Consider the following 27,711-nt stretch of genomic DNA (forward strand, 5'->3'; position numbering starts at 1 on the left):
CTGCCAGCACAGCGCCAGTGTGTGACAGGAAGGAACACAGAGCATACTCAAAGATATTATGGATGCCCTGGGAGAACAAGTTAGTAACCCTTTCCTTCAGTGGTACCTCTACCTGATCTCTGTTCAGTCTCCCAGGAACTCCAGGAATCCTCACCACTGACAGCCCACCAAAGCAGCTGAATGTGCCTTCTAGGCTCTGTCCCTCACCCTCCCAGAGAAGCACATGGGCCAGGATAGACACAGATCACAGAAAGCCACCCCAGAGCAGTTCAGGCAGCAGGGAGGAAATGAGAAGTGAGGGTACTGTCAGCTACACACCTGCTTGGAGGGCCTGCAGTTTGTGGAAAGGCAGCACCTTCCTTGCTCTGCAAGGATCCCCCCAAATCTCCCAGCTTGGCTTGGCACCAGGGGACAGTGGTTGTTTCTTTCCTGAAACACACTGGCACTTACCCATGGCCTCTATGAGCTCAAGATACTGAAATGCAGATTTCTTAAATGCAGAAGAGGTACAAGAGGGGTGCTCTGGATGCAACATGAATTCTTTTCAGTCAGGCTGATAGTGCTGGACGTGCACTAGTAAAGTAGTAAAAGTAAAGTAATGAAAATCATCACTCCTCCCACCCCAAAGCCACACACACAAAAGCCAAACCCCAGGTCTTCAAGAGCTTTCACTAGGACTCCTCTAAAGTTGTTTCTCTACCACTCAGCCTTGCCCACAACACACTGATGGCTGGAATAAAGATGAATGGCTTTCCATAACTAATATGGAAAAACACTGATGTCTAATGAAATTCTTATACTCCAGCAAACAAATGTTACAGCACTAAAAGCTTTTCTTCTTCTTAACAGCACGAGTACATGCTTTGTCTACAGCATTTGAGACATCCCTTTCTTTGGTTTACTGATGCCAGGGTGATGAGCACACACTACTGCTGTGGTTTCTCACAGCAGGACCACAACGGTATCTCAGATGACTGATGAGAACATCAAGAACAAGTAAGAAATCCTCAGCAACTAACTGCTCTGGAAGTTACAGACTATTTTAAATTTTTGTCTTAATACCACAATCCGTGGTGTAATTTTCTTCAATTCACAAAACCAATAATTAGAGCAACCCTTCTTGCATACTTATGCTTCTCAGACAGTTGTCTTTTCTATGACCTATAGGAATAAAAATTGCAGTTTATTAATAAATTAATTTTCATTTATAATACAGTTTAAAGTTTTCTTTTTATTTAAAGTTTTCTTTTGCAATTTGTCTTTTGTTCTTACTGATGGCAAATAAATCAAAAGTATATATGTGAATATATGAAGATTCATTCTTAATAATTTTAGATAAATGCATAATTTCAAGTCAGGGCAAACCCCAGGCAGGAGCCTCCAAGCCTTCAAGACCTCTTTCCCACTACCTTGTAGCCTACTTTTGAGATGTAAACATCTACCAAGTGCTTCTAAGATGTTTTGTTTTGACTTAGCAGCCCTTTATAGAGCAATAGGAGAAGTGGCAACAGCAGACACACGCACAGGGATCAAACAGAAGGTCATCAGACAGATATCTGAGCACTTTTGTCCAGTCAAGAAGCCACAAAAGGGCTAGAGAAATTTCTCTTAGTAGAGAGTTACCAAACAAATTTTATTCTGTCCTATTGGACCAAAATTGAGAATTTAGACAGCAGGTGTTTTTGGCTCACACAAAGGCTACTTTGCTGAAGATTCCAAGGGAGGAGAATTTAGTAAAGAGATCTTCCTTCAACAGTTTTATGATGTGTATGTGTCTCTTTCAGCTGGAACAGGCACTTTACTTGAAACTGAAAAATTATACAAGTTTTGTGTTAACACAATTTGCTTATGTGAACCAATGCCAGCATTCAAAGATCAGAGATCACCAGACCACAAACAGTGCTGTAAAAACAAAGACTAGTATTTCAGTTGTAAAATCATTTTTTATTGTTACAAATATACATATGAATAAAATCCCTTCAACCTGTAATGTAAGTGGGTAGCCGTGAAATTTGCATCCCCTCCCTCAAAAGCTGAAATGTTTTTACAGATGTTGAACTATGTTTCTCATAGAATTACACATTGAAAGGAAGCTAATATGCAGACAGAACCAAGGAAGGCCTCCAGAAAACACCAATATTAATAAAATTTCAATTGCCCTCATTCCAATCAACTATATACATTAATATACGAATGTGGAAGCATACCATGGTTATACATAATCCAAATCCTTCTCTGTTGTGCTTTCTGACAGTACACAAATGTAAGCGTTGGAGCTTTATGTACAGTAGGAGAACAGGAAGAAAGAAGGTCCCTATGGGAAAATGTAAAAACCATACCCAAGCATTTAATATATATAATCTATACAAATTATTTTATTAATGTGCTCTTTTAATATAATTACAATGTGCAATTGCATACCGCAAGAATATATTTATAGGTAAGTCACGTGCAGATATGACACATTTACATTCAGCAGTACAACACATTACCTGCTGTACAGTGTATTAGTGTAAGACAGTGTCCAGTTAATTTGCTTTACTTTCTAAATGCCCTAATGCAGGGCACTCTTTGTAGCTGCTTCATAGAAATTCAAGTAGAATACATGAAAGAATAGCTGGCTTTAGGCAAAGGCATGGAAAGGAATGCCTTGCACTGTACAGACCAGAAATTAAAGGCCGAATCAATGCCAGGCATACTGTAAATCATGATTGGAAGATCAGGTTTTCTGCATGGAAATGTACCTGTGGTGAAAGAGCAGCTGACTAAAAGGACTGTTGATTGCTGAACCCCGATTGTTATAAAAAGCTCTTGCGCTACAAAGCACTTGTACTGATTGCTAAATAAAAATAAAATCTTTATCTGCTTCTTCACCAGAGTCACTGGACTTGCTTCCCTGATGGCCGTCTTTACTTAAGGACCTCTGCTTCAGTTCCTGGAACTCATGAGCCTGCTGCCCAGGGCTTCTTTTCGCAGCTGCATGAAACAGAGACAGGGCTTACTAATGTTTGCAGAAGAGAAAGGAAGAAATAAAAATAACAATTAAAAAGTCATTAATGCACATGGGAGCTGATCCTGATACCACTGAATTAATTTGCACTAGTAGGAGTAGCATAGGTCCATTAATTCTTCATGCCAGAAAAAGGTGAGAGTTTGAGCAAGCTTTATTCCACTGTTGGTTGGCAAGCAGGCAAACTTGAAACATGACACCTAGTATTTCACTGTGACATGGATAAACATTACCGCTAGAAATGGCCTGGAGATTTTATTCTCATCTACACCACTTCCAAACCAGAACAGCATTCTTTTTTCCAGCTGGGATGGATCTCAGAGAGTGCACTCCTGACTGCTCAGGCTGATGTACCTGCTGGGCACCCCTCAGACCAGTGATGCACACCTCAGGCAGGCCTGTCTCCCTAGCAGGACACATCTGTGTTCTCCTTTTTGACTCAGCAACTTTGAACAGGACAGACATTCACCTCAGCATCCAAGTTACCCAAACTGCTTCTCCCTGCCCCACCACACTGCCAAGTCCCAATGTCCTCTCTGTCCCTTGATAAGAAGGACACCCATGGCTCTGCACCTTGCTGTGCTTGGCAATGGGGAAAGCCGGAGGCCATATTCACTTCCCACGATCTAAATGCAAACAGTACACATTTTGTTCACCCAGCACTCTGAAATCTCCATAAAGCCAGGGCTTTCTCCAAACCTGTAAGTTTCAAAATAAATTGGAAAAGAAGGTTGTAAAACCTTGTTGAGATTCCTGATCTAATCAGCGGCCTACAACTGCTATGGTAACAAGATAACCATCTTGTTACCATATATACATCAACCAGGGTGACCTTACCCAAGGACTGATAGCATTGCAAATCTCATACTTCCTCTTGAAGTGAAACTTCAAACACACAGTGGCCCTTAAATGTGACCTTGATGCAAATCACCTCACTTCACTCCCACAAAATTAGATGTTGTCATTGCAAGACCTTCTTTGCTCCACCATTTCGGGTAGGGATGGTTTGCCTTGGTTCACAATGAGTCTTGTTCCTGACCACTTTTGTGAATACGTCTTTGACAAGGCACCAGGAGCTGCTGTGGCCATGCAGCACCACCTCTCCTTCCCCACGTACCACTCACCTGCAGCCTCACCACTGCAAGGGACAGCCCGCCCTGTCCCCAGTATGCAGCTCCAGCCAGAGCAGCAGCCTGCCACTGACCATCTCTGTGGCCATTTCCAAGTGTGGCAGGCTGTGTTACAAACTGCTAGGAATGTGGGGAATACAGAGAGGGATCCCAAGGCAGACAAATAATTCTCCTGAATCCAAAATACCTGTTTTCTCATTTGTGCTAGCTGAAATATGTGAGGAAATAAGGGCCAGCAGCTACACACTCACTGCATTTTTATCGTAGCATTACAAGTTGGGAAACAGGAAGGGATTTTGAGAGACGTTTTTAAAGCCATTTCATAGAACTGGAGAGGATTATCCTGTAAAAAATATTCAGGCATTTCTACCTTCCAAAACACCATTGCTTTTCAAAGAAAGAGGTGCCTGGAAATTTTTTGACTCATTCTTGATACCAGTACCTCCTAATAATTACCTGGCCTTTGTCTGGCCTTCATTGACTCTTCAAACAAAACCCAAAACACATCCTGCAGCAGCCATTTTAGTTTATTGCCTGATAAATATAGGCAAGTAGCTTGCCTCATAAATGACTGAAAGATGTATCAGGGATTTAAGTTCTTATAATGCAAGCAGGCTTCTGCCAGAAGAGCTTACCCTTGCCTCGATGTTGAACCGTACAACACAGGTGACCTGCAGCAGTCTATGGCAGGATCTCAGCTTGCAAAACCTACTTTGTCAGAGAGGTATCTCAGAACGAACTAAAATATAATAATTTGATTATGGTAGGGAGGGGACCTTCCCGGTTTGGATGGACTAAGTCTGATTCTACAATACAAAAAGGATAATTTTTGGGCTAAGGAAGGGTTATGTGATGTCTTATAAACAGAAAAACTGTGGGTAAATGGAATTGCATGAGATGTTCAAATAAACAATTAAAATACTTTAGAAAGAAAAATAATTTTGAACAACTGTTTAAACCAACCATTTAAGAGGTAAAGAAACATATAAACATGTACCATTTGAGAACAGGAGCTTTTATATTTTAAAAGCACATAAAGGAAATGAACATTTTTATAGCCTACTGAATAAGCTCACTGTGAGTCAAAGCTGCTCCTTTGACCTACAGTGCTGGGCTAGGGTTCTTTAGGTGGTATTTTTCTTTGCTTTTGCAACTGAAAGTCAAAGTAGCAATAAATAATCTGATTTACCCAGTTCTCAAATGGTTTTTTGAGTGATGCACTGAAACTGGCACTAACAATATTCAAGCTGAAATGTTTTCTGAAACACTAAAGTGCACAATCTTAGAAATGACAGGTGTGCAAACACAGCAAGCAGCAGGCAGCCTGCAGCCATACCTACAGCATACCAGCGTCGCTGCACTGAGCAGTCACAGATTGCAGTGAGTGCTCTTCTGCAGAGGGGCTGCATGTGCTATACGGGACTGGCCACTGGAGTTGACACAAAGGAAAAATACACAAAACGTGTTTTATCTGCAAATTATTTCATGCCATGTAAATTTAATGAGGGCAGAAAAATGATTAGAACCCCATGAGATTTTTACCCTTCTTGTAGTGACAAACCCACACTCTTCTGTGGCTTTTTTGTTACTACCATTTCTTAACAATTGTTAGTGCCAGTTATCAAGCTCCACTTTGATGAAAAATGAAAACTTCTAACCAGAAGTTGGCTGTGCCATGCTCTGCCCAAGCACATTAGCTTCCTCTTCTGCACTGGTAGAATACTGCCCCGGAGTGGTTTTCACGCTGCCAGATGGCTTGGCACAGTCAAGAGCTGCATCTCTTTTTTGACAATCTCCTGTTTGTTCTAGCAAGGAAAAGGATTCGTTTATACTCCTAAGCTGTTCTGTAGGCCCACATACAGAAGGTAGTATGAAAATTTTCACTTATCCAACCCATTTAATCAATTATTCAGAGAGTAGTAATCAGTATGCCAGTTGCTTGTTTAAATGTAGTCCAGATATCTTGAGGTGTTGGTAAATGTAGCCTGATTTCCCAGCCATGCAGTGCAATGAGGTATATTTTCAGATTGTCCCATGAAGTATAGTTAAAATCATCAACATAAAGAAATTTTACAATCAAGTATCATCTAATTTGTAGCTTTATTTCACAGGAGATATAATTTTGTTACTAACTCGGACAGATTTGCAGTGATTCACCAGTTGCAGAAATAAATTGAAAATGTTAGCCTGAAGAAAGGCAGAAAGCAAGGACAGAGGAATGGCTAAATGAGGAAGTAGGACAGTAATGAATAAAAAAGAAAACATGAAAAGGAATAAAAATAAAATAAACAGAATTTACTCTTTCCTAAACAACCTTATGCAAAGCCCAGCAGCTCCTTAAGGACCTGGCAAGTCTAAACTATTATTGATTAAATATGTACAGTGCCATGTAAAGCCGGATAGAAAATTCTGTGTTTGAATGGAGAGCTTTAAGGGAGCAAAGAGGAAGAAAGCACAGTGCCTGACTTCTGCTGCTTTTGGCAATCTTGATCATCTGAATGACAGTGGGCTCTGTAGGCAGCAGAACTTCTCAGTCTTCACAACCCAGCATTACATAGCTGCCTCAACTCCTTTTTTCCCATTTTATGCTGTGAAAATCCACTGTCAGAGTGTGAAAGGGCACGACTTTGTTTCACAGCTTAAACGATGGGAACCACCCTAGATGTCTTTCTTGAGGAGAGACCCAGGTAGGAAGACATTTCACCCCCAGATTTCAAACATTATCACTTGTGCCAGCTGACACCATGATGAGCAACATTCCTGTGACTACTTCTCCACATACCCTATGCTATCAGAGAAAGCTTGAGCTCTTTTAAGAATCAACTCTGGGCATGAAAATGCATCAGTAAAAGCAGAAATCCAGTGCACACATGAAAATCAGCAAAGAGAAGAGAGCAGCCTACTGTTGTGTATAAAAGATAATAGGTACCAAGCCTTGCCCTGGCACACAGAAACTCATTGCCTGAGGATGGGGAGGTGAACGCAGTCATATGCAGAGATCCCACAGAAAGGAAAACAAAGAGAGCAGGGGGCTGGCTGCAAGGATCAAAGGTATGGCTGCTCTCCTGAAAACGTGCTGAACCACAGAGCTGCATTTCACATTATTGTGTGACCGATATCAACCAGCATCTTAGTTCAGACCAAACCAACCATAAATGTACACAACACATAAATCCCTTAAGTGTTTAGTTACATTATTAATACCCAGGGATTAATTGTTTATTTGATTTGATCAAAGGAAGATATGTGGATGAGATGCTGAATAGGTGCATCTTGCACCTATTTTCCTTGCTTTTTGCACCTTCAGTTGCATAATCCTCTCCCTTTCCAAGTCAAAACAGATCAGGAGACATTGACACATCAAATTCCACTAGAAGACACCAGGTTACACAAATACTCCTACCTTCTTGAGAAAATGATCTGACTGAGGGGCTGCTCTGACCATCCTTTTCTTTATCAGAAGGAACTTTCTTCAGCACTGGTGGGAGCAGGGCAACTTTTGGGGAACTGGGGCCGGAAGGAGACTCTGGAGCATCCTCTGTGGAGTACCAAAACCAAAAGGGTAAGAAGGAAAAATTATATCTACACTAAAGTTCACAGAAACAGTTGTTTATGATGGACCAAACCTCAACACAATACACAAACAAGAAACAGCCAGAACCTGTGTCAGAAAAAGAAGGATTCAGGAATTTACATTGTATGTAAACAAATTGTATGGACATGAGTCCAGGTGAAAGACTTTTAACAGTCAAAGAGAAGATCTCAATTCCAGCATTTTTCATGTGTGCTGCCATTGTAGTTTAAATAGAAATCTGATGTGACCATGTGATTTACCTGCAAGACATAAGTAGCAATTTGTAAAGAACATCTGAAAAAAAATTTGGATGGATTTCTGGAAATATTTCTTCTCATTATATTTTTATTGTCCTGAAACATAATAGAAGTCCTGTTTCACAATTACAAGGTCCAAAAGTGAATCAGGGAAACAAGTTACATAAAAAGCATTATTAAACTCTGTACTTCCATGAATAACTTCCCAGCACATAACACAAGGACATCCATAAAGAGTTGCTAAAAAAAAAAATACTTCCATCTTCTGGACTGTGAGATAATCTGAAACTTAAACTCAAATCCATAGTTTAAAACCATGTGGATATCTTGTTTGTCTAAAAGGCTGGATGGATATGGATTATGTAAGTCAAGTTGACTAACATCTTTACAGTCCTTAAAGGAAGACCTTTTCAGTTTTACACTACACAGGCCTCATTAGGACAGTAGGGAAGTACAGCCACAGTGGATTACTTAAATTGCTTTTAAGTTTCCTTTTCAAGAAATAAACAGTGACATGTGTCCATAACAGAGGAACTAGGAAGATAGTTTAGCATTGACAGAAGAACAAAAGGAAGTCAGAGTACCATCTGTATTGCATATTTGCAAAAATAATTAATTCAGTGGCATACTAGAAATCAATCAAAATTTATCTCTGCTAAGGAGACACCACAAAGAGTCAACTCTTTCACTTTCAGCACAGGAAAGCGATGAGCTTCCCAAATACAATTTGGTATAAACAGATAGAACAATTCTTGGACCTTCTCCATGCATTTGATACGCCTGTGAGGTCACTTGCTTGGGAAAGCAATATCAACACAAGGAGGAGCACAGTGATTGGCAAACACAGCTAGATATAGACTTTCAGTCTTTGACAATTTGTGGACATCCGAGCTGTGTTCATTTGCACCCAGATTACTTAGCAAAAAATTTGCTAGTTTTTGTGGCCATGCTGCTGGAAACAACAACGAGAGCAAGAACACAGAAAGGACGACTGCTTGGTTTTCTTCATCACGTTGCCTGGGCATCCTTAGGCAGTGGGTTACTACAAGTACTAGGACAGAAGTTAGACTGCAACATAGCTGTGCTGCTTTTACTATCGACCAAAGAGCTGGCTTATTATGGGTAAGTATTAATTACTCCCTTGTTTAGATCCACAGTGTGCTCCCTCTGCAGGAAATAGGAGCTGGCAGAAACAGATGGCTCAGGTCTTCCTGACTGCCTGTTTTACAGACTAAGCACCACTAAATAATCCATGCCTTCCCTGTTGCATTCACCTTCATGAGCAACTTACCTGACATCCCTTACTTTGATGGCTGTTTCTAAAAGGGTCAATAAAATAAATGTAAATCCACCTAAAATCTGAAGATGATTTTATATGCGAACAACATTCTGCCCACTGGAGTACAGAGACTAAGGAAGGCTCAGGTTTCACATTAAGGGCAGGGAGGAGGCTGTAACATCCCTTTGACTCCTCATCCTTATCAGAAATTACATCATTCTAAGGTCAGCAGTGATTATGGGAAAAGTCAAGAGGGCTTCAAGCTCTTACAGATGGCCATGCTCATATTTTTCACTCCCTGGCAGTTAATGAGCTATATTTGCTGTAGATATTTGGGAAGTCTGTAACTGGCTTTTAATTTGCCTCAGTTGCAGCAGCTGTACTTTGGGAAGAAGAGGTTGTGACACTGGCCTATTAAACAGCAGACAAATGCATGGGAGATCTGCTGAAACATTTTCCACTACCTTAAGATAATATCTGGGCAGGAGGAAGTCTTGCAGGGTTATAAAAGCACAGTTACAATTATTTTCAGTCAAAAGCAATAAGGAAATAAACAAAGGCTAAACAAGGAAAAAGTAAGAGACAGCAGGTTTGTGCAAGTTATTAAGAAACAGGCACTTGCTTGAGGGGCTAAAAGCAGCCTGCCACAAAACCCCAAGGACTTTAGTATATAGAGCCAGGTTTTTAGAGAAAACACACTTATTTTTCAGTGCTACTACAATAGGGCTTTAGTTCTGAAGTAGCTTTCCATGCTCACCTCTTCTGTGAAAGCAAGCTAACTTAAAACAGCTCTGCCACTGCCACTACTGCTTCTCACACTTTACTCTGGAGGATCACAGATTAAACCATTTTAATACATTTATTTGAATTAGGGCAAAAGGAGGTGGAAAAAAAGGATGCGAGTCAAGATCAAGGCAAGGAAGAACCTGTCCCTCTCCATTTAACTTCCGTTCAGGATGTGGCAATGGGTGTCTCCACCATAGCCCACACGAACAGCACCCAGAGCTGGGGATAACAACCGCCCAGAAGAGCTTCTCACCAGTACGAGAGGCAGAGCGTGGTTTCTGTGGCACTGTGGGTCGTCCTGCCAGGCTGGGCTTTGTTGACTGCAGTGGGGGCTTTGGACTAGTTGGTGTATTGGAAGAACTTCTTGCCTTTGCACCAGCTTCTGCCTTTGGTTCAGCTTTTGAATTTTTTTCTGATGATGCTGAGATGGAATCGCCTTTATTCAATGCAAACCGACTCTCTGGAAGGGTCTGCTGTTGTTTAGGCACTGAAATAAATAGACACATAAAATAAAGTCTGCTGCAGCACAGAAGGCTCCATGCACAGCTATAGTGGTGTGGAAAATACCACCACAAGGTAGCACATGCACTGCTATGTGTAAGAGGATCCCCAATGTCTTATTCAAAATCACTGCAAGCAAAGCATCTAAATCTGCTAATTTTGACATGTGCTAAGATTTGTGATCCAATTGCCCAGAACAGCAATAACATGTTGCCCTTTTTAATATATTTGGGATGATGGCTAACTGGACTTTATTCCTCCTTCATATTTCTAGGAGCAGATGGCACAGCCTACCTGCTGAGAAAACAGTGATGGATCAGTGGAAAAAGCCGCTCTTGACTGTTTCGTGTCTCTACAGACAAAAGGTTGGGTTTCCAAGATCAACAGAGAAATCCTGGCCCAGAAAATAAATCCCAAGTGTGTGACCAGCAGGCTACATCTTTTTATTTGTTGCTTTTAGCAAGCTCTAGAAGAGATTTTGAAACTCAGCCCAGATCAAAGTATTCTTTATATAGTATTTTGATTTGTTTAATAACACTGTACATGATCTACACTTTCCACACATTAGTAAGTTTACCAACATGTTGTTTATCCCAAACAAAGACCAAAGTATTCAGAGATCAATTTACAGTGACTTACAAGCAGTAAGTCAGTCTCATCTAGCTGTGCAAGCTGGTAGAAAGCCTGCAGGACTCCAGGTTGCTAACAAACAAAAAGCTTGTTCTACTTTACTACTCTGCAGCTTTCAGGAGGTAAAAGGCTTATATCTAGCAGTTTCAGTGATAATCCTGGAACTTGTTTCTTAGCCTGCAACTTTCAGCAGTTTTCACATCTTTAATCTCAGAAGAGAATTTCAGACTAACTGAAATGCAGACTGGTAGCCTTGGTACTTAGCAAAACCAAGTGTGTGCTCAGAGATGCTGACTTGACCTACCTACCTGCTATTCCCATTCAGAAAGCCAACTACACATGGAAGTGCTGAGCACAGACATTTTAATGGCAGTGGGAGGAAGGGAGGGAGAGTGTTTATACAGTTTGTTGCAAGCCAATCTCCAGTATGTTTTTCCAGCCCAGCCGGAGTTAAACTCTGGCAAAGCAGACAGCTGTATAGTGCATAGAGATGAGTGTGAGGGCGTGACAGGGAGAGTTTGTGTATGCACACATGAAATACTTTCTTTCTGCAAGTGAAACAGCAGGACACCACCTGCACCTGTGTGTGTGTACATACAAAAGAAGCAGGCAACATCCAGACACAAAGCAAGGAATAAAACCCTTAAAACTTATTCTCCTTCAGAACCACTAGTTTAGCTCTCCTGTAACAATATTCAGTAATTTTCCATTAACTTTCTTTCTTTTCTTCCTGACCTCAGGCCTTCTAACATTATTAGAACATAGTAATTTAAAATAAATTAGCCCATGCCAAAGACTAACTGTAGTTGCAACAATGAAAAGAAGCCTTGGGGAGCTCTCAAGCAAGAGTGGTAAGGAAACAATTGACAGCTGGAGGCCAAAAGGGAGAGGCAAGCACAGTGCAGTGTGGTGGGGGTGAAATGTGTCATATACACAGACAACGACCAGAGACAAGTTGAGGTCAGACACCCCCAGCTACACCCGTGCCCGAAGTGCAGACTATCCTTGCTCCTCTGACTTCAGTATGCTGTCTTCAGGGGACACATACAGTTCATGAGGTCCTCCTCAAAAGACAAGCAGGTTTTAAAAGCACCGATTTGTAGATTATGGCATGCTTTGAATACGCTTTTTAAAAAAAGCTTTAGAAAGACATAAAACTTCAAAATTGTTATTTGAAGTGCTTAATCAAGATAAGCCACATTTGGATTTTGATTTCAGCCTGTTTTTCCAGCCTTTCTTCTGTATGTTTTAGCAGTCCTGTGTGCCAGGCTTGCAGCATACTACCGCTGCTGAGAAATCAGACCTGGATTTCCTAGTTCAGACCACTCCTTTCATGTAGTAAATACAAACCACCAGAGCTGAATTCCTTTTGAAACCTTCACTGGCCAGTCCCCAAAGTATACATAGAAACCAGTCTGTCAGCCTTGTCCTCAGGTGGCTGCAGTGTGGCACTGCCATGTCAGGGCCCAGGACTGTGGCTTGACAAGGGCATGGAAAGATGAGGTGCAGAGGGAATTGGTGCTGTAAGCACTGCAAGGCTGAACACAATTTCATACACAATGGAGAGCTGCTTTGTGCACATGAGCAGCGTCCAGGGGCCTCCACAGCTTTGCAGACAGCCCTGGCTTCGATCAGACTGGTTAAATCGTGGGAAGAGCCAGCTGCCATTGACTACAAGTCAGGACTGCTGACAGACCGACAGCACTAGAGTCAGCTGAAAGTCAGCACTACTCAAGTCAGTATGAACAGCTTTATAAAGCTTGAAAACTGGTCATGTTTCCATCCTCAGATATATTGAGCACTTCCACGTCTTTGTGCACAGATATTTCTGCTGGCTCTTGGGTTGAACTTCAGCTTTGCTGATCCCATTGAAAGCCAGCCTTCTTCCAAAGGTGACTCAAGTACTTTCTCTCCTGTGCAACAAGAGTATAAAAGTGAGCCATAAACTCAGCCCTAGAGCTGACTTCATAAGAAGTGTCATCCACAGCACAAAAAGTGAGCTTGTTTCTAATGCTCTTCACAGAGTGTAAACTCCTACTTTGCTTGATCAATTGCAGACATTCCATCTGAAGAGGAAAGTGAGATTCTGGACATCAGGCATTTTGCATTTTCCAGGAAGTTTATACCAGGAAACTTATACTGTACCTGTACCACTTCCATCCAGTCGTTCTGAGCTCATTGTTGTGTCAAAAGACTCTCTGGGAGTTGTGTCATTCCCAAGTTTCTGAAAGAGGGAGAAAAGCTCTCAGATTAGTAACACATCTGCAATTAACACAACTCGGTGGTCCTGGTACAAGAAACCTTCTTATTTGGAAGCCATGAGGCAGAGAAATCAATGATAGAAAGAAATGGTGCATTCTCTCTCTCTCTGTTTCAGATCTTGGAGAGCTAAGTGGGAAGGAAACTACCCTGATTTGTACCTAACTGCCAGATGGCTGTCAGAGCTGCAGTGACACACTGCCTCCTATGTGAGAGGTCTCCTAACATAGCTCTGTATCGAAAAGTTTCTTGTTTGAAAGTAAAACCTTTTTCTGAAGATACAGATTTTGATTATGACTGTTGAATTGATCTTATGCTCTTCTACACAGAAAAAATAACTTCTTATTTTAGATGAACCTGCAACTACAGAAGTAAACAGTGCTCTCATATTTACAGGATTCCCCTAAAAACCAACAGACCTTATTTACTGAGAAGTTTTTAAAACTACTCGTCACCAGCACTGCTTGGTGCTCAGTCCCCTCAAAAGAAAGGGAATTTCTGGTTTATGTGCTGATATTTTGCCTCTCTTCTACTGTCAATAATAGTTTTTTTAATAGGGTTTTTTATTGTCAATAATAGGTTTTTGTCACATCATAGCTAAGTAAAGTTGACATCTGTGTATTCATCAGGAGAAGTTTAGATATGCAGCACTTGTAAAAGAACCAGTCTTCTTTTACTGCCTTACCTGCTACCAAAGCTTAGACAAAAGGACAAATGAGGGGATTCAAAAAAAGCACAAAGCACACAGAAGTAGGTGCAGGATATACTAAGAGAGAAAGCCTTATAAAGATAAGACTAGGGATAAAAGTGAGTGGTTTTTTTTTTTAAATTATAAGAGTAGGGATAGACTTCTGCAGCCAGGCAGCTTCAAACTTGATTTTTATTTGCTATTTCAAGACAGTTAGTGTGGCAAATGACTTAAAGCAAATTATTTGTTCTGATGAGTTGGTTATATACCCATGCAAAAGTAACACTGATGTGTTCAGGTCACTGCTACTGCTCCAACACCAACTCTGACTGTCCCTCCCATAGCATTCAGAAATCTCCACCATGTGCCACACAGTGTACAAACATGATCACTGCCCTTTGGGGGTTATGATCTGAAAGACTGCTAAGTATAGCACATAGTTAAGAATGGGATAATAGGAAACATAGGAAGGAAGGCAATGATTACAAATAGCAGGAGTACATATCTACTACAGAAAAATTGATGTATTTAGAGTGAAAGCAGTATCTCAAATACAAGCATCAAGAAATGATCTCTAAAAATCCATGCTGGCCATGTGCCTTTCCTGTGCATTTCAAGGGAAGACGATTTTGGGGAGAGATGCAGAAGACAGTGTAGTTGGCCTTGCAGATTTACTGATACCTCCACTTTGCTCATGTAATTTCACAGCTCCTAAAACAAAGCCACTCTTCAATACAACAAAGAGAATGGAGATGGTGAGTATTTGCCGTTCCTGCATAAGACCTGGCAGGGTGATGCTATTTCCCAACCTCCCCTCTAAGAACAGGTGAACAATTAAAATGGCACACTGCATTAAGGAGGTAGCTATTAGAATAATCATTAAGCTTGCTGTGCTGTAAAACTACCCTGATACAATGAAGTCTCCTGGAAATATGAACTCTAGAAATGCTGTGACTTGTAGGGCCAGAATATTTAGCTGTGGTGTCCATAGCAATACAAAGTCACTTCCAAAGAAGCCTTAGGGCTTTGTGCCAATGGGCAGAAACTCAGCTTTTGTTCCCACTTCTTGACTGATATTGATATTTTGGCTAAATTCTCACTGGTTCATCTCCTAAAGTTACAAGCTTTTCTATAAGACTGTCTTGGCTATATATTTTTTTAAGGGAATACTACTCTCCTTTTGCTGGATTTTATTTCTGTGCCTTGGAAAAAACACCTCTTTTTTTGCAAGAATCTTTTCATGGAATGTAAATTCTCTTGATCTTTCACTAACTAATTTTCTTATGCAAATACTGAAGAAAGATACATAACACTTAACTACAGTAAATTACTTAGGAGAGCTGCATGACTGTATGAAACTAATTTCACTGTAGTTCCTTCCTCCCTCTCTAGTAATGGGACAACTGGGGAAATATGACCATGTACCAAGACAAGCAGAAAAGCCAGTGCTGGCACCTATTAGTGTAGTACTTAGAAATGCAATTAGGATGTGAGCATGTTTGGCTACCTACTGTACACACATTACAAAGAGCTTATGGTCCCCAGACAACACTAAACACTGGCAGCAAAAATTTACCCTGAGAAGTCAGATCAATGCAGGTGAATTCATCATGTAGGTAAATAATACCCAGGCTGTATTTTTAATAGAAATTTGTGAAGGCTGGGAAACACTGCAGAGCTGGGTGCCACTAAGAGGGAAAAAAACAGGCTATGAATGATGGTTTCCTCGTGGGCCTTGCTCAGGTATTTAAAAATCCAGTGTGGAACACTAGATGGAGCTAAAAGATCTATTTATGTGTGCCCCGAGGCAACACGATCTCCAAATACTTGACTCTACCATTAGTGCCAATTCCCACGTTGTATTCTAAGCAAAAGAAAACAAAAATTCATTTACCATCTTTCCATCTACTCTGCACCTGCTCATCACTTTTATCTGTAACAAGACTGTGGTAGGGTATGAATGAAATAGTAAATTCCTTCTGGCTTTGTTTTCATGTAAAATAGTTCAGAATATAAGCAGCCATCTGTACCTTACAGGAAAATACAATTTTCTATCATGCTGAAATTCTGATAAATTCGAAAATGTTACAGGACTTGATATCACAACCATCCTGAACAATGTAGCAGTGGGATGCTGTCTTCTGCAGCTCAGGTGTCAGGATACTGTATGATTTCCACCTTCACGAGTATCATGAATAAAAGTGCAAACCTAAATTATTTGATATTGTGATGGATGAAGTATGTGAAAAATGCTTTTGAACGGCAGCTCAAATTTGCCTCCTCTGAGCAACATTAAGGATAGATAACTCAGTACTCTGCTGTGTACAGATTCCTATTTCTGTTCAGCTTTATTGTCACTCTTTTATATATGTATATAAAGACATAGTTTTGCATTCCATAAATATAAAATTGTACAAGAATGAGATCAATAATATTATTTTCTTGTAATTTAAACCTGAAATAAGAGAACTAACCTTTCCAACCAGTAAAAAAGTTAAGTGTGGTAAAAAAACCACCCCAAAACCTTGGAATAGGCAACAAGAACTTTTACTTCCGAAGGATGAAATTAAAGTTTCCAATTAATGTTATGAAAGCTCACTAATTGAAGAGGACTTTTACTTTTCCCACTTATTAAAAAAAAAAACACATGCTAATATTCTACTTAAGTCATGTCCTTCCAGATTTGACTTACTGTAGATAGTAAGCATTAAGAACCCAAAGAGCACAAAGCATACACAATTCTGCACTTGTAAAAATTCATATAAGCTGGAACAGCTTGGTATTTTACACATTACAGCAGGGCATAATACTCTTATTTAAAATCATATGGCATTTTATTTGAAAATTTGGTGTTTTAAAAGTCAATGAGACTATTCATGGGCATTACTTAATACCAATGAGAAAGGAAGAAATTGGTCATTCTTTAGAAAAATCATTTCTGCACTGAAGATCCCTTTAATGATCCATAGACAACTGCATTAATTTGAATCTGCTTGTGACAAGGCTCTGGTGCCTGCAGGAATGGCTTACACATCATGGCAAGCACTGTAAGGCTATGAAGAAAGGTGAAAATGGACTTTGGGTGCCTTGCTAGGTCATGGCAGGACAACTGTATATGTGTCAAAGGAAGGAAAACACAACAAAGCATGAGATGAGCTTTTTTGTAAGGTAACACCTTTTAAATGACAGGGACAGTGATGGCAAATAATAACGGGGAAGGCCACTGGAAATGGGCATCAGGCAAAATAGGCCAGCACAGAATGCTTTGGAGGAACACAAGGATATTCCATTCTGTACATTTGGAGAGTGAAGCAGAGCTCCTGCCCAGGATCAGCACTTCACAGAAGAGAAAATTACAGAGAGCAAAGGAAATATGGACAGGAAATTGGAAATAATTTTTTTAACAGGTTGTTTTCTTTCATGGTTAGTATTTAAAATACATAAACCAAAGGCATAAAAATAATTAGGTGTGGTACAAAAGGACATAAAAATCAAAAAGTGCAACAAGAAAAGCATATACCAAATAGTGTAAACAGTGACTGGTAGCCAGTTTTACTTCTCTGCATGGAATATATAATTTAATATACAACAGACCTCTCCATCTGTCTGAAAGAGAAGAGTACAGCCAGCCACCGCTGTAGTTAACTCTGCCACATACCTGAGGTACTGGTGTGCAAGTGGCACACAGTAAGAAGCCTGTCCTAGTTTTACCTTTGCTGAAGCTATTCCAGTATGCACTGTGAACAAACCACATATCATATAGAGTGGAGATACTGAGCTGGGCTTACTAGTTGGCTCCAAGTTACTCTGTGATATGTGCAAACAATTACATGACCTCTTCTGTGTTTGTGGTGGTTTGACACCAAGTGCAAGGGCAGGTATTACTCCCTCCCTGAGGGGAGTGAAAGCACAGGCACAAGGGTGCAAGTCCTGCTCCACATGTGCAGCCTTGCCTTGGCCAGGCTGTTTGTGTTCAACCACCACAGCAGAGAGCAGTCCTCCTGCAGGAACACCACAATCCTGCTGGAAAGCAGGACTGATGTGTCAAGCCCAGCCACCAACCCTTGCAGTCCCAAACCACCTCTCCTGAAGACGCACAGTTTCGCTCTTTTTTTAATAACTCAAAAGAAATCAAATTGCCTTCACCTTTTGAGCAGAGGCTGCTCTCTTCTCCTGCTTGGCTTTCATTTCTGCGAGAAGTCCACTGCCCATCACTTGCACACCATACCTCCGGCCTCCCTGGGGGCTTCCCTTGCTGTCACCTCTCTCAGCTTTTGCCACATCATCTGTCTGCACCTCCTCCAGGGAGTCCGGCGTCTTTAATTCCTCAGATCGCTCTGTGCCACCGTTCTGCTCTGCAGGCTTTGCCTCTTTCTTGCTGGTGTCTAAAGCTGGGCTTTTTGCAGCAACCTTGGGTGAGGAGGGCTCCTCAGCCACCGACACGGTCTGGGGGCGTTCAGATTTGGAGCCTCTTGATTTGATTAAGTTAAGGAAACCACTCTTCCTCGAGTCCCTTTTCTTCTTCTCATCACCTGCTTCACTGTGCTCACTGCTGTCTGAACTTTTAGTTGATGGTCTCCTAAAAAAGACACAGACATTTCAAACTTTTCTCCACTCCCCACCTCCCTTTCTTAAATAGTATCAAACTACTTCTTCCAGGCAAAGCTAATGTTTTCTATGACCCATATATTGCCCTAGGCCAAATCATTACCTGGTGTCTCTAAATTAAAACCAGGACAATCAGCATTGATCATATCTTGAGGATTCCTGTGCTGCTTTGTGCAGTTGTTTCATCTGCACTGGGCATCCAGCTGTTTCTAACACCAGATGGCTCTAACCAAGCTGTCTATGCACATAGATACTGGGTTTGCATGGCCAGGTTTTGGTAGCAGGGGGTCTACAGGAGTGGCTTCTGTGTAAGAGTTCTGCTGAAGAGGAAGGAGCAGCAGAGAATGCATGATGAACTGATAGCAGTCACCATTCCCTGTCCCCTGCTCCACTGGGGAGGAGGACGTAGAGAAAATCAGGACTGAAGTTGAGCTCTGGAAAGAGGGAGTGGTGGGGAGAGCTATTTTTAAGATTTGGTTTATTTCTCATTATCACAGTCTGATTTGATTGTTAATATATTAAATTTATTTTCCCTCAGGTTGAGTCTGTTTTACCCATGATGGTAACTGGCAAGACATCTCTCCCTGCCCTTATCTGAATCCACAAGCCTTTCATTATATTTTCTCTCCTCTGTCCAGCAGGAGGGGAGTGATAGAGCAGCGAGGATGGGTATAGGGTCAATCCACCACAACATACAATTTCACTCTGCTCTGTTTCCAGAATGCACTGCCTATGGTTTGTACCTGCCTATTAGTAAAAGGAGAAGAACTATCTAGGCACATGTTTAACACAGCTTTTGGGAGATATTGTTCCTTAAGGGCCTTGCTTGAAATAGGAACTAGCTGGTACAGCTACTTTCTCTCATTAAGTAATACAGAGGTCACTTTTATAGTGCAGATCCTCATCTTTAAAAAAAAAAAAAAAAAAAAAGAAAAAAAAAAGGAAGAAGAAACCACAAAACCCAAAAAGAACAAACAAGAAAAACCAATTCCTAAAGAGCCCACCTGCCACTAAGATTTTCTAGAGGCATCTTCTGAGCAGAGTATTCACACTTAAGGGTAAAGCTGAGCACATACACATTCACACGAAAGTATAAAAGCATCCAAACTGGAAAGAGAGCCAGTGGTGCCAGATACCAAATAAAGATCCTCAGCAAAGAGCATAGCAAGTTCACAGGGACATCTGAAATGAGCAGCTGGCAGGCACCCAAGGGAAGGACATGGGAATGCAATCCTGTGAGCATCCTGAACTTAACCTGCTTAGGATGTTTTTCAAAGCTATCATAACTTCATACTATGATACCTAGTATAGTACACATGGCTTCACATCACTATAGATATCTATAACTCATGGTGACTTTAGAACATTTGCTTTTACTGGCACAGCTAGCTACCAGTCAACACTCACTGTTTTCCTTAATGGATGTCACATACAGCACAAGAAAGGGTCATTCCAAGTTGCCTGGAAATCACTCTTGCTTTCTCATTCGGTTATGGAAATAGTCTGTGTGTGCACGTGCACAAACATGCATGAATGCAAGAACATTTACATGCATGGTTCTGAAAATATACAGCCAGCTCCAAAGCAACTGCATCAGCTCTATAACCCTTATATAAAGAAGGAGACATCTTTCAGATTAATATTTTGCTTAAACCTGGAATACTACAAATTGGTGAAACACATCTTTAACGTATTTCAGAACCAGCGTAAATCTACTGTCATCTATGAAACCGCTGTACCCAACAGCACTCCTCACTAGAGAGAAACACTATGTGTACAATGAGCCCTGGGGAAACTCTCAACCAATACAAAGCTCTGCTTCAGCTCTAATGAGCTTCACTGAAGGGTAAAATGAAGTCAACTGAATTATAAAAATAAACACCAGTCATTAATCCCCCCCATCATGGGATAGTAAAGCAATTTATTTCAAAGTAGCCACTTTTAAGGGCAGGGAGTTGAATTCACAATGTCTTGACTACTAAGGTATTTTCTGACTTTGACAACAGCAACCCTGGATATTTGGAACAGGAGTCAAACACAGCTTGAAAGTGCTGCTTGCCTAGTTATCAAGATGGACTTTTAAAAAAAATAACTGCTAAAATATTTTTAACTTACTTTGAATCCATTTTTGTCACTTTCTTAGTGAAAAATTCATCCACACCTTCATCCACTCTCCCCATGAGGCCATTCTGATCCCCTTCTGGTGGTACTCCAGCAGACACCTGACAGAAGAAAAAAAAAAATCTCTCTTATATAATAATCTAAGCATGTTTGCTCCGGTGATAATAATTAAGAGGTAAGACATTATAAAAAATTATGTGTGCCAACCAGAACTCAGTGCAGACAACAGAATCACCACTGGAATTCTCCCTCCAGCCAGGCCAGCTGATGCCTTACACCAAATGCAAAGCAACCCAAAACACCAGTGACAAACTAATGCATGAGGCCAGAAATCAAATGCCTTGGGCTTGAGAGAATAGAGCACTAGGTCAGTCAGACAAGCAACAAAACACAGAAAAAATAAATCCTGAGCAGGTGGTGACCTGAAGAGAAAATATTTTCAACAGCCAGTTGTTTCCCTATTTGGAGAAAAACCTATGTTCTGGATTTTGGACTTAGAGATTTAGAAACAGCTCCAGTAGGCTAACAGAGCCTTTTATAATTCATTCAGTCTAGCACTTCCAAAAGCAGAGACTCTAAATGCAGAATCAGGTGCTCCACTTTAGGAACCAAACATAGACTTTTGCTCAGTTTCTGAAAACAACAAACTTGCTCCCCATCTTTGATTTCAATGCCCACATTTTGAATATGGATGACCTCAGGCATATAAACTAGGCTGGCTTTGAAATACCTGCCAACCACAAAGGCCCTGTGAATCTTAGCTGGTGACTCTGAAGCTTCCTGAAGATGAAACAAGAAGTCTCCTGGGAGGATTTCTCATGTGGTCTAGCTCCTGTACGTGGCTTTGATGTGGAATAGCTCTATTACCAGTAAAGAGACTTCCTTTAATTCAAATGCCAAATGGAAACCTTTCAGATTACTACAGAAGACTCCCCAGGACCAAACTCATTTGTATTCTTGGTAGTGCTAGGGACCAGGACACAAAACAACAGGGTTTGTAATTTGAAACAATTCAAATCAAGGAATCTCCTAGGTGCCACCATAACTCATGAGTAATCCCAGCTTCTCTTCTGAAGTAGAATACGAAGTCTTTTCTAGGCTTCAATACTCTTAAAAGCTGCAATTAATATCAAACTCAATCTCATTAAGAAAGGAAAATGGGCTTCATATGAACCAATGCTCTGACAGAGCTATGAAACTTTTTGCTTTCCATTCCTGAACCCTATTATTTTTGTTATGAAAGATAATAGTTAATATTTTATTGATACCTGCTGTAGCAATCTAATGCTGATCTGAAAGGAGCCCACCTGGTAATGACTGTTTTGTTGCCAGTCAAACTGGCAACAGATTTTCTATGAAGAACAGTTCTATTCTAAGTTAGCACAATGATTTATCAGATTTCCAACTTCGGTATGCTCTGTAGCGAGCTTGTTTGGCTGGAACATCTCACAGTAGGCAGGAGTGCACATGCCCTCATCCGGGTTGGTCTCGGTGACAAACCCCTTATCACTGGTGTCTCAATCGAAACACAAAATAAAAGCGAATGACACATTTTAACAGGCGTGAGAAACCACTGCATATTGCTACTGTAGTCCCCCAGGTAGTAGGGATAAACATGAAAGTATCAAAAGCAAGGGCATCTCCTGAAGGGGAACTAATTCCAGGATCCAATGATCTACAGCAAATGAGAAGATCTACCTCAAAAAGTTGCTTCACACTCCTAACTCTTAAAAAAAAAAAAAAAAGTGTTAAGTCTTCATTTGTCCTTTTTTATCTCTTTTTAAAGCTTAAGTTTAAAAGCAAGCATGTTTCTTTGTTAAGGAAAAAAATGGCTTTGAAGCAGAAATAAATAAGATGAATCACAATCTCTTTCATACATTAGAGATTCATCTCCTTTGCTGTACTATATCTTCACATATAAAGGAAGAACGCATGAGGTTAAGATCTCACAAAAATCTAAATTATAAACAACTGTTTTATCATTTTGCTTCAAAGTTAAAGCTACTTGAGAGTGGATCTTGAGTTTTTGGTTTTTTCCCTCTCATTTTTCCCCTCTCTAAACACTCATTCCAATAGAAACTGACAAAACTATAAATCTTTCTTCTGCCCATCCACCCAACTCAAGTTAAAAGTTTCTCATTTTTTCTCCATTTTCTCCTTTCTTTTCTTACACTTTTCAGCTTCCAAAGAACAAATGTGCTTTCCAGCAAAACCAGAGAAGTACAACTATGATCATCTGAGACCCCTTGAATTACTAAATACAAATAATGGGAACAGTAAACAACACAACAGAACTGCTTTAAGTGGCAAAAAAGGTCAAGATTTTGCCTCTCACATTTCAAGTGCTTTCCCTAAGCACTGCTTTCTGTATTCTTGAAGTGGCAAAACCAGCAGCAAATCAACTCTGCAAGCAATGTCACAGTCCACTCATGACTCGGACCTCCAAAATCTGGCTGTTTCATTTTCAAAGAAGCATCAAAACAAACATCTTAAGTATTTAAAAAAATTGTTTGGACTCATTTTGAGGTCAGAACTAGTAAGGAACTAAGTGGTTCATAAAAACAAGACAGGGACAAATGAGTTTAACTAAAAAGAGCTCATTTCAATTTCTGCAACTAAATAAACTTCCAATTTCCTAATTAATTTAATATGGATGAGCAGTCCCACAACACTGCACTATCATGGGAAGTAAGACTTCTGTACAAGGAGTGACCTTTTTGTTGCTGTTGAAGAAGCTACTGCATGTGCTGGTAGTGCTCCATGCCTGGTAGCGGAGCACTTGTCCCTCCTACACCCCCACTCCTTCCACCTCCCTGCGCTGATGGCACAGGATGCACTGAGCTTGGAAGCAACTGGGAAAACATGTGTGTTCTGCAGCAGTGGAACTGGGAGAGTAAACACAGATGTGTTTTCATTACATGGAGACAAACCCATTCTTCTGCTACCTCTAACCTTCCCAGTGAAGCACAAGGGAATGGAAAGTTGGCTTGAATATTCCCTTTGCTTGAATATTTTTTCCCTTTCCAAGTGGTACAAAAAGCATTCCACTGCCTGATATGATCTTTCCCAGCATTAGGGAAATTTTCAAGGATGCTCTCAATTGGAAATCCTCAGGAAGCAGAAGAAGCCACAGGCATTTATTGTGAGGCAGCCTAACACAGAGAGGCAACTGCTGCCCCTTGATGGGGCTACCTATCACATCAGCTGTGTTCTGTTGCTGTGAGATAACTCTGTAACTCCTCCAGATCTGTCCTCACATACCCTGAGGACACACCATCACAGAAATAATTTTTTACTGATGCAGTGTGCCAAGGAAATGGAGCTGTGGGAGCTCCACACATGTATATTGAGTTCACACCAATGCCTTTCGTGAACAGACAGTGCTCTTCTGTTTTGCCTTTCTAAGGCAGGCTCCAGCATGAAAAGCAGATCTGTGACTATGCAGATTTGCTGGCCCAAACATCATCTTCAGTTTAGGAGCTGTGGGAAGCTGGGTGTCACAGAACAGCTCCTCTGAGAGCTGATAGAAAGAAGAATTCATGCCAAGTTACCACATCTTAATGCAGGCAGAAAAAAGGATTAAGACTTAACAAACCCTTGCAAAATAATTGAAAAGTCTCATGATATTTTGCACATTTCCTGTGAAAGCTCCAAGCACCTCCAGAAACTGCTTCCATGAAAAAAAAAATCAAAATAAAAAAGGATAAAACATATCCTGGATTTAGGCTGTGTCAAACAAGACAAAAAGCTTGTAATAGGGATAGCACACTGAAAGACATGAATACCAGAAGAAAAATTAAGTAGTTGCTTATGGCTTTTGTACCTTCAACCATTGTCCTCATTACACTGAAAGACCTGACTCATGGCAAAAAGCAATCAACACACAACATTGCCAGTAATATTTTAATGTAGACTCACTGCTGCTTGGCTGGGCTGCTGCTTTTTATTCCTTTTGGGCCTTAATTTTGTAAAGTGTTCCAGTTTCCTTCCTTCTTCTGATGGCAGCTCTGAAATGAATCCAGAAGTTCGTTTGTCTGGCCTGCTGGAAGGAAATGGTGGGTCTTCTATATGGATAGGTACTTCTTCCAGTGCTTTATCTAGATCAAATTCCATTTCTAAGAGAAATCAAAACTTTCTAATTAGATTTAACATGATATTTAAAACAAATGACAAAATGCCATTCCTCTTTTTGGTGGCCTATAATTATAAGCATATTCAGGGAACTTAGCCACAACATCTCTGTGAGCAGAGAGAGCAGTGTGAGCAACTATTTACTATCAAACACATTAGCAGAGTTCCAAAACAAAGCAGGCAGCGTGGGCCACAAATGCAATCCAGAGGGAGGGAGAATCACCTGTGCTATTCAATCAAGAACCATCTAGAATCACCTCAGGCAAGCAAAGAAACAAAATGGTTTTAAGGAATTCTCACTTACCAAAAGCTCTGGACACTGGCCGGAGCATTCTACTGTGGATGCTTTTCCTTTTTGATTTAGGAGTCATCTATCAACATAAAACAAAATAAAAATCATTTTATGGGACAAAAGAAATTACAACAAAACAGTTTTCCAATCCTATGAACCATCGAAAGATCTGATTTGGTTTAACATCAGAAATTATTGTGCTTTTTCCTCCCTCTCTCATACAGTCAGAACTTTTTCTAAATTTATATTTTAACTGACTTTGAACAGAACCAGGGAGGTAATTCATTTTTCCCACTAAAAGTGCAGGCTGCACACAGGATGATTACTGAAAGTATCCAGGCATTAAGTCTTTGATCCCCAACTGTAAAACAAGGGAACTATTAAAATCTCACCTCTGTAGAGATCACAAGGGACTCATTTAAGATTTAATTACTTTGTCCAACGTTGCAGTTAATGACAATACCAGGAATAGTCTACCTCTTGTTCTGGCTTTTTATTTTTGTAAAAATACACTTCCTCAGTTCATTTGTTAGTGGCATGTTACTGGGAATCTATGCTTCTGACATCACCACACAGCTCACCAAACTCCCCTAGGAAAATGAGCCTTGGAGAATACAGTTCTCCTTCGAAAAACAAAACCAAGTCAGTGTTGGCAGTATTTGTAGCAAGCACATGACTTCCCTGGACTTTAGACACACTGAGAAGAGGTAGAAAGTTCAGTATACATTCAACACAGTTACTGAATTACTGCTATTAGCTTTCTGATCTTCACGTTGTCAAAAAATGAGTACGTAGTCTTAATAGCACAAATACCCAGGCTTAAGATTCAAGTTTGCTCTTTGTGGAAGAAAGTTGTCTTCTTTGTCTTGACTGAAGCCCTCTGAAAATTTGCATGGGGAGAAAGACAGTTTTCCTACAGAAAATGGATGAATCACCGATTCCAAACTGCTTAACATAGCACAGCATTGTCAGACGTTCTGTTTAAAAGTTGAACTGCAGGTTTTCTCAAGACTTGATTTAAAATCACAGAGCTTCTATAAAGATGGGCTCCTTTTGTGGTAGAGTTGTACATGCTGGCATTATTGATACCATTAACCTACTCGTCTTGAAGCCTAGTGACTTCAAATCTAGTGGCTTCAAATTCTGGAGTATCAGTCAGCAAGCTGTTATGGCTTGCCACTCATTAACAGAATTGTTAATGAAGTTAGTAGTATCAATTTTATATCAGCCAGAAAAAAACCACAGGTGGTGTTAACATTTCAGACAAATCGTGAACTGTTTAAGGCAAAGATTTGCTAGTTTTTATGCATGGGAGGTTCAGTGCACAGACTCGCATGTGCTGAATTCATATTCCCAAAGTAGTCATGAGGATCATTATGCCACTACTCACATGCTCAGGGTTATGACAGATTTTTGTGACAGGACAGATATTACCTATTTTCTCAAGACCAGAAAAGGACTTAAAGACTACAGAGTGGGCAGTGATAGCACTGCCTGGGCAACAGAACTCTGGTTTTATTGTCATGTACATTGTTGGGAAAAAAGGATAACCTTCAGCTGTTGCAGATTTCCACTTCCATATTTGACAACCATCAGTAAATGATGCAATAGTTTCAAGACGAGCCAGGAAGTAGTTTGCCACCTGAGTAGACTCACTCTGACACTAATGATCAGGCAAAGTGTTGCTGCATCAAAAGGTCAGACACTACCTTCTTAGTTACCAATAAATTAAATGCAATAGATTTGATGGTGAGTGGCTGGAGAGGTGCTGAATTTTTTCAGCCCCAACTGCAGTGGACTGTGCAAATGGTAGGCGGCTTTGCAGCCTCTGAACTGCACACCTCAGCAGCTGTCCATCCATCCCCCAAACCTGAAACAACCAAAGCATTCACACCTCATGTAAGAAAGAGCTGGAGCAGCTCAGCATTTGGGGGACAGCAAATCACAAGTCACTAGTCCTGGTAGTCCTGGTTTCATTTCCAGACACAGCCCATTTCTCTTATGAAGGCATATTCACATGGATTTTGGTCTGTTTCCTGGTTTTTCTGGGTGGTGTGACTGGAAGTTACATTTAGTAGATACAGCAACTCCTTTGCTAAAGAAGACCAGAAGGGAGGACAGAAAACACAGCTGATGGAAGAGCTCTGGTCACTTAGCAGCTGCACAGCCATGGCCAGTGTTCTGAGTGCAAGAACACAGACAAGCTGAGAGCTGCCTCGGCACAGGGTACCAATGCAAAACAGCACAGGGCGAGTTTTGAGGTTCCTGTGCAAGGACTGGAATGCTCCAAATACTTCTCCAACAGCCAGGAACAGAATGATTTCATTTTCCTCCCCAGACAAGAAAATGCCCCCAAATGACCCTGCAGAGCTTGTGCTGATGACCATAAGCCAGTTTCTGCTGTAACTTACTGTCAGCTTGGCATGATCCATCAGCAGCTTGGTT

General features: G+C 40.7%; 1 protein-coding gene and 1 long non-coding RNA gene across 8 annotated transcripts in view; one reads left to right on the forward strand and one right to left on the reverse strand.

Moving 5' to 3' along the window:
• Positions 1-1,923: 1,923 nt before the first annotated feature.
• CARMIL1 (capping protein regulator and myosin 1 linker 1) overlaps positions 1,924-27,711 on the reverse strand; it is a 194,918-nt gene continuing 169,130 nt past the window's right edge. For 3 of the 7 annotated variants that reach the window (XM_030265867.4, XM_030265868.4, XM_030265866.4), the window contains 9 exons: positions 25,279-25,345; positions 24,762-24,958; positions 20,838-20,944; positions 18,261-18,693; positions 13,313-13,391; positions 10,290-10,523; positions 7,544-7,678; positions 5,799-5,945; positions 2,347-2,976 (listed from right to left, as the gene is read on the reverse strand). In XM_030265867.4, the coding sequence (XP_030121727.4) occupies positions 2,840-2,976; positions 5,799-5,945; positions 7,544-7,678; positions 10,290-10,523; positions 13,313-13,391; positions 18,261-18,693; positions 20,838-20,944; positions 24,762-24,958; positions 25,279-25,345 (1,536 nt within the window). In that variant the 3' untranslated portion in view covers positions 2,347-2,839. Of the gene's footprint in view, positions 2,977-5,798; positions 5,946-7,543; positions 7,679-10,289; positions 10,524-13,312; positions 13,392-18,260; positions 18,694-20,837; positions 20,945-24,761; positions 24,959-25,278; positions 25,346-27,711 lie in introns of all 7 variants that reach the window. The other 4 variants (XM_030265869.4, XM_030265871.4, XM_030265872.4 and 1 more) reach the window with 4 other exon arrangements.
• On the forward strand, positions 8,956-10,962 carry LOC140682386 (uncharacterized). Its single transcript, XR_012054047.1, has 2 exons — positions 8,956-9,093; positions 10,812-10,962. It is a non-coding gene; the product is annotated as an uncharacterized lncRNA (long non-coding RNA).

Source organism: Taeniopygia guttata, chromosome 2 (genome assembly GCF_048771995.1).
Source record: "Taeniopygia guttata chromosome 2, bTaeGut7.mat, whole genome shotgun sequence".
NCBI lineage: Eukaryota > Metazoa > Chordata > Aves > Passeriformes > Estrildidae > Taeniopygia > Taeniopygia guttata.